This window comes from Phoenix dactylifera, chromosome 3 (genome assembly GCF_051530095.1).
Source record: "Phoenix dactylifera cultivar Ajwa chromosome 3, Ajwa_hap1_PhDact_Kaust_v1.1, whole genome shotgun sequence".
NCBI lineage: Eukaryota > Viridiplantae > Streptophyta > Magnoliopsida > Arecales > Arecaceae > Phoenix > Phoenix dactylifera.
The window spans coordinates 55,009,174-55,031,998 of record NC_143192.1 but is presented as its reverse complement, the minus strand read 5'-3'; the positions used below and the strand labels follow the sequence as shown (position 1 = coordinate 55,031,998).

The window sequence follows — 22,825 nt, the reverse complement described above, 5'->3', positions numbered from 1 at the left end:
TATATATCTGTGGTAAGTTAATTGGATGCATTTGGAGATCAATCTGGGGAATTTGTTTTTTTTTTTGGGAAAATTTGTTTGGAAAGCCTTTAAACTCCCGTGTGAGATGCAGTGGGAGGGCGGACGCATCACCGACCGGAGGGGATGCTCCAGGAGAAAGTCTTGGGGGGGCAGCCTCTACAAATCATAATCCTCGGAAGATATTAGCTGCTGGCCACAGGCGCGGGTCCACTAAATGGACGGTCGAGATTTCCCATCGCTGTTAGGCGATCGAGGATCCACCGTCCATCATCTACGAAGGTTCGTTCCCATATCGAACGAGCAAACAAACTAGGATTAAAAAGAAAAAAAAAAGAAGAAAAAAAAAAACGCGAGACGACGGGATCAAAGCCGAGAAAAAGAAGAAACCCTCTCGTTCTTCTCTCTCCATCGGCGAAACGTCTCGGATCGATCGCGTGCGGGAGGACGCCGAGCTCTCCCCGGCCAAATCCCAGAACCCAAACCCTAATTCCGGTCTCTCTCTCTCTCTTCGTTCACGTTTGTTGATGAAGGATTCGGAGGAGATCGCTCCTCCCTGATTGATCATAGATTCGGGGTGAGTACGTACATCCGAGGTTAATTTTTCTTCCTTTTCTTCTGTATTCGTCTATTTTTTTGGTTATTGCGAAGAATCTTGGCTACTCTGATGATCGCCATTCTCTTCTTCCCCATCCGGGAAAAAAGGGGTTTTTTGGTGCTTTGTTTTGGCTAGCTGGAATTAGGGCTTCTTTCTGTTTTACCAATTGAGGAGTATACTTGGGATTTTTTTTTCTTGAAAATATAGCGCTGCCAAATCATGAATTGAATTGGACTTTCTATCGTTATTTTTTTTTTCTCTTAGATCCAGTGCTTCGATGCTTTTACTTTCTGGGATCCTGTCATTTTAACTCCAGGATCCGAAGTAGCTTAAGTTGCATTTCTTAAGTTCTAGGTGAAATTTTTTCGTGCACCATTTTGGACTTCATCATGACTGAAATAGGAAGAGCCAAGTCTAGAAAGTTATGGGGCTTCAAACCTGATTAGGTAGCGACGTCTTGAACAGGCAACTGCACGTTGAGTCATGCTTAAAACATGCGGCAAACTTTGTATAGTACAAGATTTTAGATTTTCTATATTGTTTCAGTGATTCCTCGCGTCAAGCTTGCCCTTGTGCTTGTTTAGGACCCTAAACAGTCCTATCAAAATCTAGCACCAATCAGAATGTTTTCATATTTCGTTGCATTCTTTGCAATCAAACTGGATCATAAGCATTATTCCTGTCTTAAACATATATTGACCTTTCAATTTGGACAAAGGCTGAACCATGTAATTCAAGACCATGGTAACAGATACAATAAGAACTATATTTCCAAGCATGCTCAGTCCAATTAGCACCATCAAACTCAGTCATGATGTTCTTTCCAACTCTGTCATGTATACGGTCTTATTCCATGCTTCAATAAATAGCAGGTGGAGCAAAGAAGCAATCTGAATTTTGACATCCAATAAAGAATGTAAAAATTGCTAATTGCTTGTATGCAAGTGACACTTTTTAATTTGCTAGCATGGTCATAACCAGCCAAGACTGGCACTTGTATTTGAACCATAGATTGCAGGATATGGAAAATGAGCGAATGGGAAATTTATTATGATGATTGAAAACAAAACAACCTCCGGAGATGTCCTCAAAGATCTAGTTTCATGCGATCCTTAGAAAGTTGAAGCGCACTAGTTGATATGACTTTAGTTGGATAGGACTCATTACCACTTAGCTAATGTGGACTGAAGGAAGCATACAGTTTTCTTAGCTTGAGTGCCTCTTGATTCTGTCATATCATTCACTATCCAGCAGATAGAATTTCTTGCATTGCAAGATCCATCTAGCCTTTGGATTTGTCTTCACTATTCGACATTATAACATTAACTGGGATCTAAGTATCATATACCATGCTCGTGCTAATTGTGGCCCATCACACATTTGTGCGATGCTAATCAAGATGCAAGGGTGCTGTTTCCGAGAATAGGGTTAATGTTTTTCCATGCTTTTTGGCATGCACTGGTACTGAACTACATGCATGACACGATGCTGAGCGTTGTACCATGTGTGCATCTTGCTGGTGCAGACCTATGTATTATGGTTGCTCGAGCTTTTGCTACATTGTGGAAATGAACTAACTGCCTTTTGTCTCACATTTTTATGTGCTCCTTTGCTGCAATAATGCTTTTTTATGTATGTCCTGTTCCTTATACCATCCAGTTAGACATATTTTGCAAATTGCTTTAGAATATTTTTTTTTCTTCTAAATCTGATGGTGACCCACATGACCTGACAAGGAAAGAGGAACTACCACTTTCTGATTTACCACCCACATCTTGGCATTGCCTCTTTTCCAACTCCCACTTTGTGATCACGAGCACCGCCATTTCTCTTTGTCAAGATTCATGAACTTTACCATCTCTATCCTCATCACCTATGATTGCCAAGTCTCCACCTCCAGCAAAACTTATAGCAAGAATTATAGCGGCAAAGAATGGGACCTTGAAGGTACACTTGCTGTGCGGCTTGATATCATTTTCCTTTTTGCTTCTTCTTGGAGAGTAGGAGCTCATGCAAATGCATGTTTTCTAAAGATGCCACTTTGTCCTAAATTTGGCCACAATGTGCTTCACTTCATCTTCTTAACCTCGATATCCTTCAAATCTTCACTTTGTCGTCAACTATCTCGTCGCCACTATCTTGTTGACTCATCTATTTCCTCCAGCATCTTGCTCTTCTCATAAGCTAATTGTTTGCGCTTTCTGTTTACTGTTTCATTTGAAACAACATGATATATGTTGGCATCAGATTTGCCTCAGATGATGGAGAACATAGTTTAAGATTGGTTGGTCATGCTTCAACAAGAAGCTGATATAAGCACCACATGAGGTTGAACACTAACCTCCAGTAGTAGAGATTGAACCAGGTGTTAGCTATGAGTAGCTTTTGTGATTGAACAAAGTACAAAGTGGTATAAATATATTTGCCTGTATTTTATTGGACATGTGTCAACCTGTATTCTATTGGCCATACGGGTGTACTCTTGAACTGAATACATGATACATGTGACTGCTGAGCACAGGTGGTGATTGAATTGACAGATGCAGTTTACTGATTGTTTTATGTATTTGTATACAATGTATTATGCTGCATATATTTCTGTACATTGTACTTGAAAATATAATAAGTACTTGGTTCATGAGTGCAAGAATGCTGGTTTTTGTGGATTCAAGGCATTGATAGGGTGTTAAAATGTGCCTATCTCAAACATTTAATAAGATGTTACCACATAATTGAAATGTTTTTACAATATAGTAAATACAATTAACGTAAAATGCACATTCAAGCAGCCAATGAACAATGTGGGGTTGTTATGTACCTCCATTATAGCTGTTTCAATGATGTGATATGTGTATTTGAATAAGTGCATATTTATTAACGTGTAAATATTTCTTTTTTAAATACTACGTAATAGTTAATGTTCAAATTGCATATTTGTTGTTTTGCAGATAACAACATTATTTAAATCACTAAAGAACAAACTTTATGCCATTATTCCCAGAATCTAATCATACTTTTTCTAGCCCGTTAGTTCAAAAAAGTTGTTTGCAAATCTTTTGATTTCAATACCATATTTAGATTTTTCATAAGATTGAATTTCTTTTTTTGGCCCATGGAAATGGATCTCTTGCAGTTGAGGCTATTTATCTTAAAAAGGGCACTCAATTAAGATAGGTTTCAACTCTTTGGGAAGATGATTTGTTTTATGATGGTGGTTTTTTGATTGATTACCATAAGTAAATCCCAGTAACACTTATTGTTATCTTTTGTTTTACATAGAAATCTTTGGAGCTGAAGGCTAAACATTACTAGTTGATGATTTCAAGGAGCTCTACTTACTCTCCTTTAAGACCATGTTGGACCAACTTCGAGGCTTCATTGATTTCCTTATGCTTTTTTATCCGAGATCTGCATTTTGAAGTAGGAAATGCTGGTACATTGAACATGCACAAACTTATCCACACTTCTACAAAACCTATATATGTCAATAAAGAAACGAAGGTTACGCCATGTAGTTCTATTCTTGTCACATAAAAATCGACATCTTTAATTTGCTAAATGAAACATTGTTCAAATACGGTAACCAAAAAGAGTGGGGAATTTTTTACCATCGTTAAGAGCCTCTTGATTTGGTCCATAATGTTACCATCAATTGTGCCAGCAGTCAGTGCCTTCTTATCATATTACAGCCTCATTATTAATCAAGTAGTATGACCAATTTTTAGACCTCTTTTAAGCGAAATCTTAAGTGGCATATCCGTCATAATTCTTAAAATTTTATAAAAATCTGTAAGAGAATGTCATCGGATAAGTTTTCCCTACTGATTTAGATTGTATATGGTGTTTTGAGCTTGTTGATTAGTCTTGTGTGAATTCATCATTAATCTCAACAAAGTGGTGCCTCACATTTGTAACCAGAAGCACCACCACTCAATTAAAGTAATAGGAACACAATTAATCCCAAATGGATTCTATACTAGGTTATTATGTATTTCTTAGAATTTTGTTGGAATCTACAGTGAATTGTGTTGAAAACCATTGACTCTGAATTGCATGGCAAATAGTTTTCCCTGACCTATTTTTCCCTCTTCACATCGGATGGTAAGCAAGAAAAAGAGATTTTCCACATGCAATGCATGTGCATGGCCTAGTATTACCCTAGTGCACAAAATTCAACTTACTTCCCCAGTCATGCTAATTTAAGGTCTTGTGGATTCGCTCATTTATGTGGTTCTTTTACTCAGGCATTACACACACCTCACTAGAAATATTTAAATATTGCATATTGATGTTGTTAAATTATGAAATATCTGAATATTTCATAAGAGTCCAGCGTGCACGTGCTGGACTCTGGGGCTTTCCCATTATATAGTAGTAGATGTCAAGAGATCAAGTGAAAGGCTTATTATAGGATAATCATTAGGAGTGTCTGAGGGGCCAGAAACAGGAAGTGATTATTTTATGAAAAGTTTAGAGCGATCAACCTTATATATCCTTCCAACCAAGCAATTTTCTTATTTATGTAATGGTGTATGAAGAAAGAAGGTTCATGTTATATAACTTAATTTTGTTTCTACTCAATACTAAGCTATCCTAAGATTATTGCCTTAATAAATTATTGCAATTTCTACCCTTACTGCATATTTTTGGATTTAACACTACGGTATATTTGTAAGCTTGGTTTAAGAGTTACTTGCATTTGTTATCTGTAGCCTTCATTTTTTTCCCTCTGCGTTTGTGCTGAAGATGCTAGCAATGATATTTTTATTTCTTTTCAGCGATTCTTTTGAATATCTGAGGCTACTGTAGCATCTTCATTCACTTTCTTAGCTGGTCTCCATACCATGCACGTGTTTTTGCAATTAGTGACTGTATGAGTATGGCGATGGGGACGAGTGAGCAGCATTTACCGGCTATATTAGAGAATATGCCTAACAGTAATCAGCCTTTGACTCATCATATATCATCTTCCTCGGCCATTGGTACCATGATACCAACACCTGGTATGCCCCAAGGTGGATGCGCAAACTTGGTAGTTTCTTGTTCTTCTGACAGTTCTATTATTACTACTGTTGGTGCTGGTATGGTGCCACGGACCACAGTCGGCTCAGGAACCTTGCTACCGACTGCAAATGGATCAGCTGGTTTAAAACGCAATCCTTCGCTGAATGCTGTCAATGGTAATTATAGTTTTGTACATCATTACCACATGCTTTTAATGTAATTATACAATCTTAGGCTAATGGTGACTGTATTTGGTTGTGTAGGGCCAGGTCTCAATGGGTACCAGACTGCCAATGCTGCTGTTGGGTCTGGCGGTGGAAATAGTATAATATCGTCAATTGGCATGGTACAACAGTCAAGTCAGATGATTCCAACTCCGGGTTTGTCAAGTCAGATGATTCCAACTCCTGGTTTTAATAATTCAGTGCCACTTATGAGTTCTGATTGTTCAAATGGAGGTGCATTTTCTAGAGCCCAGACTACTACTGTCTCAAACCAACAGAGACAAAAGCAATACATTGCCAATCAAAATAGGCGTGTATTGCATAGTCTTGGAGGCCCAATAGGAGCTGGAATGAGGTCCAACATTCAGCACAAGCCTTCTCTTTATGGGTTTCCAAATGGAGTCATGGTTGGTGGCTTAGGGTTGGTAGGTAGTAACATGCAACTGGTGAATGGGCCTGCAGTGTCTGAGGGATACCTAAGTACTGCATCTTATAGTAGCTCCGCAGAGCAGCATTTTGATCAGCAACACCACCAACCAATGATATCGAGTAAACTCTTCCTCCTTTCCTTGCCCTTATCCTCACAGATGTTGCGTTCGTGCTTTTGTCTGTGCAAGCTTCCTAGTTGCTTATGGCCTTCTCGTGTGCTTTATCTGCTTGCTTGTGCTTTGTTCTTGTTGTTGTAATTGTTGATTATTTTGTCAATGTCAGAATTTTCATTAACATTCTTGCTTTTACAGCATCATCATCACAACAGATGTTACCTATAACAGGTGATGGATATACATCAGTTTCAGAAAACATGTGTGGCACTGCATCATCTGCTTTCTCTAGTATGAATAACCAAAATATGAACTCCACAACCTTGCGTTCCAAATTACTGCTAGGTCAACATCCAAATTTGGAATCGATGCAACAGACTGCACATATAAAACCTCAAATTCTTGATCATTCACAGAGGACGAATTTCCAGTCACCTCAGTCAACTAGAGAGCAGATTATGCTGTCACAGCATCAAATGCAAAATTTTAAGCACCTTCAGCTCCAACAGCAGTCTAACCAGCATTATGCAAGGATTGCTCAAAACCAGCAGCCTCAACAGCGGCAGCAGCACCAGCAACTTATTTCAAATACTGATGTGCTGCAGTCCTCTATGACTCCTAGTCTTGAAGGACAGCTTATGCCAGACCAAGGTCTTGATTCCCATAACGATTTGTTGCTCCCACAAGCTGCTGAGCGGTTTGATTTTTCAGAATTAGGAAGTCGGTACTGCCGGGGCACTTCCAATGGTGAACATTCTAAGGGTGCTGAGTTGGTTGGTCTGTTACCTCAGGATTTCCCTCCCTCCTTTTCACAGGGTTCAGAACTGCTGTTGCCTCCACATCGACAGACTTCTGGATCTGTAAATGAGTTTAGTTGCCTCTTTAATGGACCACAATCTGATGCACTCCAGCATGGCAATTGGCAGCCTCAACAAATACAGAAACTTCAAATGGGAGATAAGTCTTCCTTTGGACAGTTCATTGTGGAGGAATTTCATCAGAGAATAACAGAACAGGAGGAAGCTCAACAATCTTGTTTCTCCCCGGAGGGTTCTATCAATGGTCATGCTGCTGTTACAAAAAGTGCTGCATTGTCAAAATCTTCAAGTGGGGTCCATTGTGGACCTGGAAAAAGTACAAATGAACAAAACTATTACAACCAAAGGAGGTGGATTTTGTTTTTGCTCCATGCTCGTCGGTGTTCGGCTACAAAGGGAGCATGCAAAGAAGTCAACTGTATAACAGTTCAGAAGCTATGGATTCATATGCAAACTTGTAATAATGAAAAATGTAATTACCCTCGCTGCTGTAAGTCTAGAAAACTTTATCAGCACTATCGTGTTTGCCGTGCAGTAGATTGTCCCGTCTGTGTTCCTGTAAGGGATTTTATAGCAGCCAACTGTAAGACAAAGACTTGTCCTCCAGCAGATACTGATTGTGCAAATCAGGTGAATGGCTCTTGGAGAACTTCTGATGATGCAGGTGCCGACAGGTTGACGTGTAAGTTGCGTAGATTGCCTGTTGAAACTTCTGATGATCCACAATCTCTGTCAAAACGTGTGAAGATGCACCATAATCTCCCCTCAGTTGTACCAAAGAGGGAAAAATTTTCAGTTTCTGGTCCCCTTGTGAATCACTCTCATACTTTCCAGGAGGGACATCCCCAAGAGTGCCAACAGGCTGAGACAGCCGTGACTATTAAGTCTGAGGTCATTGAAATGAAGCCTGACTCATCCATAGGTTTTGGACAACAAAATTCTCCTGTATGTAGCAACATAATTGGTGATGATTCAATGAATGCACATGCTGCAAAGCCTGATAGTGAAAGTCTTCTCCAAAATGAAGTTGATGGTTGTGCCAACCAAGAAACCAATCTGGCTGAGAAAGAGATTGACCAGACTAAGATAAAAGCTGAAAAGGAAGGAAATGCCGCACCAATTGATCCTGGAAGTGGAAGTAAATCAGGTAAACCAAAGATAAAAGGTGTATCTTTGACTGAACTGTTCACCCCGGAGCAGATCAGGGAACACATAACCAGTCTGAGGCAATGGGTTGGCCAGGTTAGCTATTTTATCAGATATTCCGTCTCTTTTCATCTATAATAATTTATCTATTGCGTTTAGGGTCTATCTCATGCCTTTTTTTTCACTGGTATGCTATTTGTTCTTGATCCATTCAGACACATCAGAAATGCAGTTCTCTTTATTTTTAGTTTCTTCTAAATTTGTTCCTGGTGTTTAAAACAGTTTTAAACTCTCTCTCTCTCCCCCCTCCCTCTCAGCTCCTGTCGGTTCATAACGAGAATAGTTAAATTTTGATTTGATGGGTTATTCCCCTTAGTACTATGCATAGAAGGGGGTGCCATATGAGATGAAAATCTCACTGGATGATTGAGTGGGGTCACTGCTCTAAGTTCAGGTGGTCAAATCTTTCCCCAACCTTGTCCTCCTTTAGGGATCTGCTCCAGGTGCGTGTCTTTCGATGCTTGCTTTCTTAGTAAGCCTATAGCCTTAGCCCTAGCTTCAACTTCTTTGTAAGTCTCTTTCATCGTCTCTCTCTCCATGCATGTATGTGCATGTTTTGACCAGTACAGAGCTAACCTTATTGGTGATTTGAGATTTTTCAATATGGGGATATTAGACGACTAGGCTAGCATTTATAGAATTTCAGTCAAAGAATTCAGTTAATGATGTTTGGAGCTGAGAAGTTGCAGTGTTTCTATTATGTTAGAATTAAGTCATCAAACTGTAGCAAAAGGATTGGTTGTTGAACAGATTTATGGACAATTAACTAGCTTAGAGGTACACTCCCTCCATTTGGGGTTTCTTATCCTGCAGATATAGGCCTTTGTGTGTCATGACTCATGATCTAACAAGTGTATCTTTACAGTTGCTGCATGGCGGGTTCTCTCTAGAGGGGTGAAAGAGAGGTTATGGGGCAGTAAGCAACTTGTTAAACATACAAACTTTGTAAAACTAGGGAATTGGGTAAGGTTTGGATTAATGGACAAAAATTATGAGTATTGCACTTTTGGTAAATGCTCATGAAGACTTGTTGAGGAAGGCTATATGCTCAGAGAGTTATGGGGTTCAAGCAACCTTTGCTAGGAGGCACCTTACTGGTGATGTATGTTGGTAGGTACCTATGCTTCAATTTGTTTTCCAATAGTTTGACGTAAATATAGGGAAAAGAAGAGAGGGTACATAGATGGGACTATGGGAGGCTGGTTTGCTCCATTCACACATTATATCCAGATATTGGTGTTGAATGCTAATGGTGGGAAAGAATGAATCTTTGGAACTGCATTCTTGATCTAGGCTATCCAATGCGCTACCCTGACATCCTTAAGTGCTATTTAAATTGTTATTGATTTTGGTAAATTGTTATTTAACTTGTAGGAGGTAGTTAATGAGATTCATGAGTTTTGGGTGCACTTGGCATCCCATCCATGGACCAGGAACCGATCCCAATCTCTAGGTCTCATATCCTTAGCTTGACAGAGCTCTAGTAGAGTTCGTTACGGGTCTCCAGTAGTTCCTGCCCGATATCCTTTACTCTATAATTAAATATCAGCTCTATACCTTCTATTATGTTCAGGCATTCATGAGAAGAAGAGGGGGGGGGGGGGGGGGGGGGAAGGCCTGCTTTTTTCGTGTGTTCTCTTGTCTTGAAGAGAATCTGTGACATGCCATCGCTGCTCTTCCAACAGAGGAAAACGACATAAATTTGGCAGATGTGAAGATGTACTTAACATATTGCATGCACTACATTTTCATTTTTTTTAAAATTTAGCATTTGACTGTTGCATGATGCCAGAGGTCATCTAGTATTATCCTTTTACCAGAATTTCATTACTTTTTTCATATTCATCTTTTATTTTTTTCTTTTTTTTAACCCCCTTTTTGGTTCACAGAGTAAAGCCAAAGCTGAGAAGAATCAAGCACTGGAACATTCGATGAGTGAAAACTCATGTCAGTTGTGTGCAGTGGAAAAGCTCACATTTGAACCCCCTCCAATATATTGCACACCATGTGGTGCTCGCATTAAGAGGAATGCAATGTATTATACCATAGGGAGTGGTGATACTCGGCACTACTTCTGTATCCCATGTAATAATGAGGCTCGTGGTGACACTATTGAGGTTGATGGCACTGTATTCCCAAAGGCCAGGCTTGAAAAGAAGAGAAATGATGAAGAAACTGAAGAATGGGTAAATCCATACTTCTCACTGGGAGGTTTTGCATGCGTTTTTTTTAGGGGGGTTGGGGGGGGGGGTTGAGGGGAGAGATTGAGGCAATAAATTGCACATGCAATTACTTATTACTGTCTTTGCCCATTGCAGTGGGTTCAATGTGATAAATGTGAAGCCTGGCAACATCAAATATGTGCTCTTTTTAATGGCCGAAGAAATGATGGAGGACAAGCAGAATATACTTGCCCTAATTGTCACACAGAGGAGGTAGAAAAAGGAGAACGCAAGCCTTTACCACAAAATGCTGTTCTTGGTGCAATAGATTTGCCAAGAACTATTCTTAGTGATCACATAGAGCAACGACTTTTTAGACGACTCAAGCAGGAGAGGCAAGACAGGGCAAGGCATCTGGGAAAAACTTTTGATGAGGTAATTTTGATTTAGGTGGCATCATAACGACATTGATTTTATTTCCAATGAACCTGATACCAGATTTGATGTGCATGCTATTGTTATGTACAGTATCTGAATGTTCATATGAGTTATCCGCAGTTTAGCCTCATCAGTTTCTTGCATTTTAAAGCCCCGATCTACTACATTTCCTTTCTTTTATGCTCATGTCAAAATATTTCTAAGGATGCTTGTCTATACCAATCAGACTGACACTCCAAATAAAAATTTCACCAAATTAAAATGATGTGGCATGCCTATATAATAGCAGACTATATACGTTGTCTAAATCAGCTGGATGTTATAACTTTTAAAAAATGCTACTATTATATGCCAATGCTTCACACAAGAAAGGAATTGCAAGCTAGATATTCTGTCCACTTTAATTGTGGATTTTTGTTGAAGAAATAATAAATTTTTACTCTCTCTCTCTCTCTCTCTCTCTTCCTCCTGTATGTTGTCCATGAACTTTTTCCTTTTTTAGGTGAACGTTGTTCATGAACTTTAGACCAGCTATAAGCTGCCCATTCTCCTTCTAAACATCAACTGCTTCCTTAACAATTACTGTGATAGCAGGCGAGAAATTGAAATGATCATCTCACTTTGTATGCTTAATACCTTTCAGCAAGAACTACTCATTTTCCACTTTCCACATTCTCTATACTATTGGTAATCATTTGTATGTAGCATTATCAGGTCATTAATAATATTTCATTCTTGAAATAGGTCACAACCATTTCTTGTTACGGATATTTGCATGTATACCGTCCAAAAATTCTTTACTTCCTTATTTACCCCTTGTAAAGTTAAGCGTGCATACATATCCTTCCAAAAGGTTGAATAACTTGCATATAAGCGCCTTCGGGTATTCAAAATTTGTGTATATTTGTTTCCACAATTTAAAAATTGCATATATGCCTCTACAATTGAATGTCATCTTCCAAAATTACAGTAATGTCACTATATGTTTACCCTTTTATCCCTTCAGGGATTTTTGCATGTATATTTTCTAGAGGCACTTAAAATTACAGACATATGTTAGTATGAAATTTCAAAAAATTATGTATGATAATTTGGTGAAGTAGTAAATGAACAAGTTGATTACCTTTTAGCCCACCAAATAAAGTCTAGAATGATGAAATTTTATACAACATGGCAGGAAGGACATTTATGCGAATAAGGGATTTCCTTTAGGGTATATTGGCAAAATCTCTTCTTCCTATGCCACCATGCTTTTCTTCCATGTTTTATCTAATGAAATAAATCCATGAACTGCATCTAACTGCTTTTATATACTGGCTGGTCTAGGCATCAGTATTAGTTTCTGCATGAGAGCATTTGTATTTCAGTATATTTAGCCCGCTATTTGGACAGGGTAGCAGATACTTTCCAATGACTCTCTGGCAATTACTGCTGCAAGTGGACTTGCTTTTCTTGTTCTTCTTGCTTGCATACGACATGCACACATGCATATACATACGTATGCAATTGTGATATTTTGAAGGTGAAGGTTGAAAACAATGTTTTTTTTCATATTTTTTCAGAAGGGTGTATACAAAAGCTCTTCTTCCTATAGGGCTGTTAACGAGCCGAGCCGAGCCGAGCCCGAGGAGAGCCGAGCCCGAGCCTCCTCGGGCTTGGCTCGGCTCGTTTCACAAAATCAGGCTCGGGCTCGGGCTCGGTACCGAGCCCTGTATTGGGCTCGAGCTTGGGCTTGCTTGGCACAGCCCGGCTCGGGCTTGAGCTTGTAAAGCTCGTTTGCCCGAGTCCGAGCCCGCCCCATCCCCATCCCCATCCCCGACTCCGAGCTCGGTTCATCGTTGGAGAGAAGGACGAAGGAAAGAAAGAAAGAAAGAAAGAAAGAAAAGAAGAAGAGAAGAAAGAAGGAAAGAAAGAAAGAAAGAAAAGAAGAAGAAGAGAAGAAAGAAGGAAAGAAAGAAAAAAGAAAAGAGAAGAAAGGACTCACCGGTTCGTCGTCGCCTGCGGTGGCTGCCGGCTTCGGCCGCGAGCACCACCGGCACGGGCGTTGGCCGCTGGTGCCGCGGGCCATGGCCCGACCTTCCTGTGCGAGGGACTCCTGCTCTGATTCGCCGGTGGAGGAGGGCTTCTCTTCCCCTCCTCTGTTGCCGGTGGAGGAGTCGGCAAAGAGAAGAAAAGAAAGGGGGGAGAAACAGAGAAGAAAGAGGGGAAGGTTCTGGAGAAACCGAGAAGAAAGGAGAAGAAAAGAAAAAGAAAGAGGAGGGAACGGGTTAACGGGTTGAGTCCGAACCTGAACCAATCCAATCCGATTTAAAGAAATTAAATAGATTTGGGTTAGCTCGGGTTGGGTCTGATCTAAATCCAACTAGGTTCAATCATATTGGGATTTAAATTGATTAAGCCAAATAAAATTTAATTGGATTGAGTCCAAGTTTCATTGGGACCTAATTAAATTGTTAATTGGACTGAGCCCTCATTTGGGCTCGTGAGTTGCTCGGGCTCGGGCTCGGATTTAAATGAGCCTCATTTTGGGCTCGGCTCGGGCTCGTTTGACTAATGAGCCGAGCTCGAGCCGGTCTTTTACCAAACCGGGCCCGAGCCGAGTCCGAGCAGCTCGGCCCGTTAACAGCCCTATCTTCCTATATTTCCATGCTCTTTCTTCCATTTTCTAACTAATTAAGTATTACCATGAATTACATCTTATGCTTTTATATACTGTTGGTCCGTGCATCAGTATTAATTTTTGCATGGCAGCCTTTACTGTGCAGTATACTTGGCCTGCTATGTAGAGAGGGAATGCAGTATACTTGGCTTGCATAGGCCCATCTTGCCTGACAACCTCTATGTGATAAATTTGGTTTATCTGTTTGCAAGTGTTATATCATCTGTATTATTGTTTCCTGCTATTTTTAGTAGAATGTTTGGTTTTGTTATGTATCACTTTATCTAAATGCTCGTGATGATGAGAACAATTCCCTGTTTAGGTCCCTTGTATATTGTACCTTAATGTGGATCTGCTTGATAATTTTGCTGCATCACCTAAATTGCTACCTTTCATTTCATTGATCTTGATGGAGTTCCAGTGCAAGAGATCTAGCATGCAATGATTTTAGGCAGCAACTGTCATAATATTGGTTGCTTCCATTTCAGATACCTGGGGCAGAAGGACTTGTGGTTAGAGTTGTATCATCAGTTGACAAAAAGTTGGAAGTAAAACAGCGTTTTTTAGAGATTTTTCGGGAAGAAAACTATGCGACAGAATTCCCATACAAATCTAAGGTAATTTATTCTTAATTTGGCTCCAAATTTGTCACCAGATAAATTCCTTTTCTTTCTTATAGTGAAGATTACTTGAGGGACATGTCTTGGACTCATGGATTGTGTCAGTGGCTATTAGAATCTTATATGGTGTATTTGTTTGTCCAGGTCATATTGTTGTTTCAGAAGATTGAAGGTGTAGAGGTATGCCTATTTGGCATGTATGTCCAAGAGTTTGGTTCGGAATGCCAATTTCCTAACCAACGTCGTGTCTATCTTTCGTATCTGGATTCTGTCAAATACTTCAGGCCTGAAGTAAAAACAGCGACGGGGGAAGCTCTACGTACCTTTGTCTATCATGAAATTCTGGTACTTCAGGACTTTACAAGTCTACCTAGATGCTTATTTATGTTTAGGTTACCTTAATTTTTGATCACTATAATGATGTGCATGTATGCTGGGCTTTGTGGGTGTGTGCATGTGCGGATGCCTGTATACTTTTGTGGATAGTCAAACTAGTTTGTGTTTTTCTATTAATTTATCAATGACAATCTATGTTGTCTAAGAAGCGTGGTGCATATGCATGTGTGGTTGCATATCTAGGTTTGTTTGTTGCATGTGCAAGTGCTCATGCATGTCTTTTGTGGTTGCATGGATGGTTTAGCTTGTTCATGTTTCTATCAATTTATCAGTAATGATTCTATGAAGTTATCGGTAATGATCAACATTTTTCTGGGGAGAATGCAGGTGCATGTGTATGTGGAAGTCTGTGCGTGTCTCTGTGCATGTTGATAGTTAAACCCACCCTTAAAAAAATGTTGATAATTAAACCTGTTTGTGCTTCCATTAATTTATTGGTGATGGTCTATAATTTTTGGGATTTAATTGTGACTTTTGTGCTTCATTTGTATATTTCTATAGATTGGATATCTTGAGTACTGCAAGAAACGGGGTTTCACTAGTTGCTATATATGGGCTTGTCCTCCTTTGAAAGGTGAAGACTATATCTTATATTGTCATCCTGAGATTCAGAAGACACCAAAATCTGACAAACTACGGGAGTGGTGAGACATTGCTTCTAATAATTAGTTCTGTCTTTTGAGCAATAGACGTTGTTTTCTAATATTGCACGTATGCTTAACACATCTAACTTGATGCATGGATTGGCAAAATATATACTGCAGGTATTTATCAATGCTTCGGAAAGCTTCCAAGGAAAACATAGTTGCTGATGTCACTAATTTTTATGATCATTTCTTTGTAAGTGCCGGCGAGTGCAAGGCTAAGGTAACTGCTGCTCGTCTGCCATATTTCGATGGCGATTATTGGCCTGGTGCTGCAGAGGATATGATCAATCAACTTCGTCAAGAAGAGGATGGAAGAAAACAGCAGAAGAAAGGGAAAACTAAAAAGACTATAACAAAAAGGCAACTAAAAGCTGCTGGTCAAGCTGATCTTTCTACCAATGCATCTAAAGATGCTCTTTTGATGCAAAAAGTAATTTTTCCTGTGATTTTGTCCTTACAGTTGTTGGTTACCATTGTAGGTAGTGAAAATATCTTCTTCATAGCTTTACCTCTTGATCTTTAATGCCCTGCGTGCAAGTGGGCAGTGACTTAATGGTGTTGAGCCCATTGGATTGTGATAGGCTGATTGGTGGCTGGTCAATGGCCCTTCAACTTGCTTACCTGACTGATTCTCCCCCCCCCCCCCCCCCCCCAATGTCACAGTTTTTTTACCTTTTGTTCTTTTTAGTGTCTTCAGAATCATCTGACCTTGAGTTTCTTGACATATTCCTCATTTTTATTTTTATCATACTGAATTATTTCTTGCACAGCTTGGTGAAACCATCTTTCCTATGAAGGAAGATTTTATTATGGTCCATTTGCAGCATGCATGCACGCATTGCTGTCTACTTATGGTGTCTGGAACACGCTGGGTTTGCAATCAATGCAAGAACTTCCAGCTTTGTGACAAGTAAGTCATTTTCCAGTTATCTTATTATCTTGTGGACCAATTTGTTATTCGTCATTATCCTGTGTAATCATGCTTCCGGAAGGCACATCAGCGTGCAGTCAGTGCCCATCCTCAGTAGACACTGCAAGAATGATTTATTTAAAATATCACTACTCCCAGATTGCTAGATGTGATGGACTAATAATTTTATTCGATTGCCTTGTTACTATCCTATAACTGTTAGATACTTGTTCCATTTCTATTCACGTTCAAATATTATTTTTCATTTTTTGAGGTTGATAATAGAAAAGGTGTTTATGTTATTTGAATTTTGCTGGTTCAACCATAGGGGATTGAGATCTAAGTTGCAGGAACAAAATGTCTTTAGTTCGTTATTTTAATAATATGACTGACGGCCGCGAGTGAAGGCCTGATTCTGTCAATTGGCGTGACTTTCCCACCTCAGCCTGTAACTTCTCCTTGCACTAACTGGTTGCCAATTATATTCCACTAGAATTGTATTTGGTAACTATTACATTTGTTTCAATAACTTTTACTGTTTGTTATTTTTGTTCTCCAGGAAGCTATAATTCGTAAGTTCGTTTTCCCCTCTAGAATTCGAATATGACAGAATTCATCTTGTATTTGATCATTGCCTTGTCTCTTGTTCTAGAGGCTACTTCCGAAGTCTTGTTTTGAACTAATTAAGTGGTACTGAATTGGAGAGCGAAAGAAGAAGGAAAGAACAGTAATTGCATTAATCTCAGCAAAACTGCTATTCTCCACTTAAATTCTTTCATAATCCCAACTAAATATCAAGGACCTTAAAGACCAAACATGTTTAGATGACCATGATTGTGTTATAAGGGTGGGTTAGCCTGTAGGAACAAATGACCTATTTTCTTCTTCCTCTCTTCTGTTCCCTCATTTTGCCCCTTTATAGATTTGTTCTCCAATTTTTTCTCTATCTTTATGGTGCCCAAAAGTCTCTTCCTGCTAGGAACAACATAATTGTGCAGCATGCAGAATACAGTTACTGCTGTAAGAATTATGAAGCCGTTTGGTTTTCTATTATCAAAGTATGCTTCCACTGCCAAAGTTTTCTTTGCTGAGTGTTGCTTTTGATGAGTGGATGTGGGATAATCTCTTTTTTTCCGCCTTTCATTTTTGCTTTTTTTTATTCAATATGTCACAAGTATAAGTCTGTATAAGACTGGGTTTCCTTTGTAGGTGTCATGCTGCAGATCAAAGACTAGAAGAGAGGGACAGGCATCCTATCAATAGTAGGGACAAGCACATCCTCACTCCGGTGAGTTGCTGAATAACGAAGTCTCCTTATTAAATGTTACCACCTCATGTTCCATGTACATATATATGTAGAAAAACACAGGAACAACTATCAGATATGGGCCCTAATATGAAATGTCTGCAAGCAGGTTGAAATCAAGGATGTGCCTTCGGATACTAAAGATAAAGATGAAATCATAGAGAGCGAGTTTTTTGACACGAGGCAAGCATTCCTCAGCCTTTGTCAAGGAAACCATTATCAATATGATACTCTGCGGCGTGCTAAGCATTCCTCAATGATGGTGTTGTATCACCTCCATAATCCAGCTGCACCTGCCTTTGTAACCACCTGCAATATCTGCCAGCATGATATTGAAACTGGTCAGGGATGGCGTTGTGAAACTTGCACTGATTTTGAAGTATGCAATGCGTGTTATCAGAAAGATGGTGGTGTCGACCATCCTCACCCGTTAACAAATAATCCATCCATTGCTGATCGTGATGCTCAAAATCAAGAAGCTCGGGAGAAACGAGTTCAGCAGGTATTTCCAATTTTTCATTTTATCTTTGAAATCTCAAAATGATATCATCGTGATTCACTGGCTTGTTTCCCATTTCCGGTCATCTTAAAAAGTTTGGATATCTTAGTTGTTTTACTTGTAATATATTGGTCAGCTTGCCCTTCTTTTTACATGAATACCGTTTCATTTTAAAGGATAATGTTGGCTGCAAACTTAGTGTAATAATCTTTACTCCAGTTACTGCAAAACATTGCAACATGAATTATGCAGTACTCATTTGAATCAGGAGTCAGTAATAAGTAAATAAGGCACTTTCTTGGGGTTTGCTGGTTGATTTTTTTTCCCTAAATCTATTTCTATAGTGGGAATCACATTTCTGCTTCTCTGTGAATGGCATATTGAAAACCTTCTATATCATTACATAATTGAGATTGTAATATTCTTATTTGTTGAGTTTCAAATTTGGGCATGTTGTGGTAACTTGTCGGACTGCCCTGCATTATTTTAGTCTACTATTTTTTCCAGGAATCAATTGTTTGAAATTAGTTGATTATCTGTATAATTCTTGAAAACATCTGATTCTCTTTTAGTACTCCTTGGTAATTAGTGTAATACTGACTGCTAAATTTATTTCAGCAGTGAATTTAATTTCTTATTGTTCAAGATTGGCATATTTGAGACCCTTGCATATAGTTAGTACCTGAAATACTAAATGCTATTTAGCATGTTTTCTATGTGAGCATCCGACTGGACTAACTCTTGCTCATTAGTTTGACCTTACATTCCTTAACTCTGATAAAGAAACATCGAACATCCCCGTTCAATATTAGTAGCCTATCATCTGTTCTAATTTTTTGAATTTTTTTTTCCATGCTAGTTTAGTCCTTGCTTGATTTCTTGTTTAGTATTGAATGTTGCTTTGCTAGAGGAGTATGATTATTTGATGAGTTGAAAGTGGCTGAATATCACTCTAGGCCATATACATGCAAGGTGCATGTTGGAGAGTTAAAATACTACTGGAAATGAAATCAAATATCTCAGGTTAGGAAGCTTAGACACGTAGCTAGTTGAACAGTCAATTGTACAATTTTTATTTTATAACGCAGTCCAAATGCGAAAATAAAGAATAAAATGGTTTCGGTACAGTCGGTATGGTATCATCAGTATGCACTTGTATGCACTGGTACAAAGGGTTTCAGTGTCCCGGTTCCTGTAGCAGTGCCACTTTCGGGTCGGAGTGGTATGTTACTGATGGTAACATCCCATTGCGGTGAACCTAACATCTTGCATCTACAGTTAGGTTATGAGGAAAAGCCACAGCTGCCGATTTCATTCCTGAGATCACTTGCATTTTTGAATGCATACTCTATAATCTATATATTTAGCCTACTAAACTTTTGTCTGTTGCTTAGTCTTCCTTGTATCATTCCAAGTCCTGCAGTTGTAACTTACTGTTGTAGGTCGGCCTGAAGAGGCGTCGATAGATCTAAGGGATTAGAAAAGGACTGAGGTCTAAAACCACCTTCTTGTCCTGATACTGCAAACGGGGTAGAAGGGGCATTTTTTTTGGCCTTTTTAAAGTTATGAAATTTTTTCAGAAAAATCTGTTTGAGGCTTTTGGAGGAGATATTGATCCTAGGTAAAGGAATACATAGTTGATTGGATGATCAGTGATGAACCGATGAGTAGTGGACTTGTAAGAAAATCTCAGGAATCTTGTGCAGATTCATGCAGAATCTTTAAAATATCCTGCAAATCTAATGTATTTTCTTCATAAGATCATTGAAAAATTATAGAAAAGAATGGATAGGATGAGGGCACTAACTTATTACATTAAAATATATGATTATTGTAATAAAGATCAGCGATAAAGATGCAGTAATATAGCACTTCGCATAAATATCATAGACATCAATGAGAAAAAGGAATTAAAGAAGGAAATGATGAAAGGGAGAGAGGAGAAGAAAGAACTTAGAAAGGGAAGGATAGAGGGGCTGAAACTGGCCTAGACTTTTTCTTCAAACAAAATAACTTTGATAAAATTCTAAAATTAGTTGCTTTAAATAGAACCTTTTTTTGAAAGAACCTTGCTTTACATGGATGATAGAACCTTGCTTATTCTAAATTGCTTCCTGCTCAAGGAAGGGCTCTCAACTTGTTATGATGTTAGGTCTCTCTCAATATAATCCGGCACCAAAAAGAGTCCTCATTGATATAAAATTCTACTGCATCCAAAACTTTCCAAATAACAGCTAAATAAAAGGGAAGAAAAGATACCATGAATCAGGACTCCTGAAATCTCTCCTTAAGGACTTTGAGAGTATGTCTTTTTTGGACCAAATCCTGGCCATTTTCAATTGCACTGGACACTGATATTGTCTGATTATGCTCCTAGCAGTTGAATTGAGTCCCAAATACTTTGGCACCAGGTTTTAAACACCGTTACTGAACCCTGTAACGGTTTTCCATTGGAATCATATGGTATCGGTACACAGTACTGGAAGTGTCGGGTTATGTACCGAGGCTTATCGATTCAAAAGGAATAAAAAACAACCAGGAACAACCAGTACGATTGGTTCAGTACTGTCGGCACCTATTTGTCCAGTCGGTATGTACCAGCACAACTGGTTTTAGCATCTTGAGCCCAGTTTTTTGTAGGAACATTATGGTACTGGTGATACCGTCCCATTCCGACACTACTGCAGTTCTTGCTTTGATGACTTGCTAATTTGATGATCTGAGCCTTCGGTTGGTCAGAACAGCCATCGTAGCACTTCCAGAGCTGATTCTTCTGGCTGTTGCATCCTCTCATAGGCATGAGCAGCTGATCTTCAACGATTGCTGCATCACGTACAATGACCATAAAGGAATGTTCAGTTCGTCATGATAATAAAAGAAAATGAATGGTTATTTGTTTAGGGCCCCCACAAGCACAGGCTGCTCTCTTATTTGTTGTTTATATTTCATTAATTGCTCGTGTTGCTAGGAAGATTTATTGACACACTCTTCATTTGAGAAGGGATATGCTTTGAATTATTTCACTGCAGTATGTCTGTAGATCTTACGATATATTAACTGCTGATATGAGCTTTCTAATTCGGGCAGATATGTATGTTTTGACTAACACAGTTAAGTGAAAGCCTTATGGTACTTGAAGCAGGGTAAACAAAGTACATATGTTGGCCTAAACCTTTCACCTGGATGACAAACTTTTAGGTCTTAGCACCTTTGGCATGATCTTTTCTCATGTTTTTAGGTTCTGCAGTGTTGTTGTCGAAGCACTGATTTCTGGTGGTGCAATTGAATATGATACACGGTTCTTTTTCTATTGTATTTTCACTATGCATTACTTGAAAACTTTTCTGTCAAATGTTATTTTTCGGACTTTCTTATAAACCTTTGCTTAGCATGAATTCTCGAAGTTTATGTCCTCATCAAATTTCTGGTGTTTTGGGCTTCAGCTACGGAAAATGCTTGATCTTCTGGTGCACGCCTCCCAATGTCGCTCTCCTCATTGCCCATATCCAAATTGCCGTAAAGTAAAAGGCCTTTTCCGTCATGGCATGCACTGCAAAACACGTGCCTCAGGAGGTTGCCAAATGTGCAAGAAAATGTGGTATCTGTTGCAAATTCATTCCCGAGCGTGTAAAGAATCGAATTGCCATGTACCACGATGCAAGTATGTTGAACAATTTATGATCTCTGACTTGTGTACATCACAGTGCCTTTTTCTAGTAACCAACCAAAATTGATCAACATTGACGTGTTTTTCATCCAGGGATTTGAAAGAACATATGAGGAGGTTGCAGCAACAAGCAGAATCCAGACGTAGGGCAGCAGTTATGGAGATGATGAGACAACGGGCTGCTGAGGTTTCGGGGACTGCCGAATGATTTTATCATGTAGTGAAATTTCCTAGGTGAAAGATTCGATGCAGGCTGATGCCTCCTGGACGCCCGAAGTAAATGGACAGTTCCATCAGGCAAAAGATTAAATAGAGGATTCAGCAAATCAGAGTCAGAGGAGGCTAATTGCCCAGCATGGACCAGTTGATTTCATGGGGAAACTGGACTTCCATCTTTATGTTCTTGGGGACAGAGGAGCAGCCAGTCTGGTATTCATTTTGAAGCTAACCATTTTCAGACAACCTTCAAAGGTAATTGTTCAGTCCTGACCTGACAAGGGTGATTCTTTGATTAGTCCTGCATTGTATTGCCGTCCATCATTGAATGGCAGTTGTATTATAGATGCCCTAATTTGTCGAAATGTAGCTGGAAACAAAAGTGCTTGTTTTTCCCTTCATGGTGGGGCGGAAGAAAGGGGGTAGACAGGCCCTGCATTTGTTGAAAGCTGTCCTTTTGTAAAATATTTTATATAAACGATAAAAAAATAAATAGCATGTTCATTTTGGCAGAAATTTGTAAGACCGTCATTTGGTTGTACATAGTGGGAGTTGAAATTTGTTTTCAACCAACAACTTGACAATGATCTAGATTTTGTTAATCCGTATGATAATGGTCTGGAATTCAATAAGAACTTACACGATCCACTAATGATATTTTTTCACCCCCGGTGGCCCTGTTCCCTGATCTCTCTCCCTCCTACCCTGCTATTCTGCTGTCCATCCATGCTCTTCCCCTCTTTTCTCTTGGCTCCAAACTGTTGCCTGTAGCTGCCCAACCGGGACAAAGATCTCAAACGGGTCATCCCTTCCCTTCCCTCTCTACCGACTTCCATGGGTACACCCTCAACTGGTAGAGCTGCCATGACCAGGTCAATTTGGGTTACATTCTTTT

At 39.3% G+C, this 22,825-nt stretch overlaps 1 protein-coding gene across 2 annotated transcripts; it reads left to right on the top strand.

Moving 5' to 3' along the window:
• Nucleotides 1-121: 121 nt before the first annotated feature.
• LOC103717600 (histone acetyltransferase HAC1-like) lies at nt 122-22,446 on the top strand. 2 transcript variants are annotated; one of them, XM_008806051.5, is made up of 15 exons: nt 122-595; nt 5,395-5,796; nt 5,884-6,393; nt 6,585-8,446; nt 10,300-10,596; nt 10,729-11,007; nt 14,158-14,286; nt 14,434-14,634; nt 15,187-15,329; nt 15,450-15,762; nt 16,103-16,242; nt 17,452-17,530; nt 17,658-18,050; nt 21,491-21,708; nt 21,808-22,446. In XM_008806051.5, the coding sequence occupies exons 2-15, from the start codon at nt 5,490-5,492 to the stop codon at nt 21,920-21,922; spliced, it is 4,986 nt and encodes a 1,661-aa protein (XP_008804273.2). In that variant the 5' UTR covers nt 122-595; nt 5,395-5,489; the 3' UTR covers nt 21,923-22,446. The 2 variants fall into 2 exon arrangements, with proteins under 2 accessions (XP_008804273.2, XP_088575319.2); XM_088719193.2 differs by having other exon boundaries at nt 366-614.
• Nucleotides 22,447-22,825: the final 379 nt, after the last annotated feature.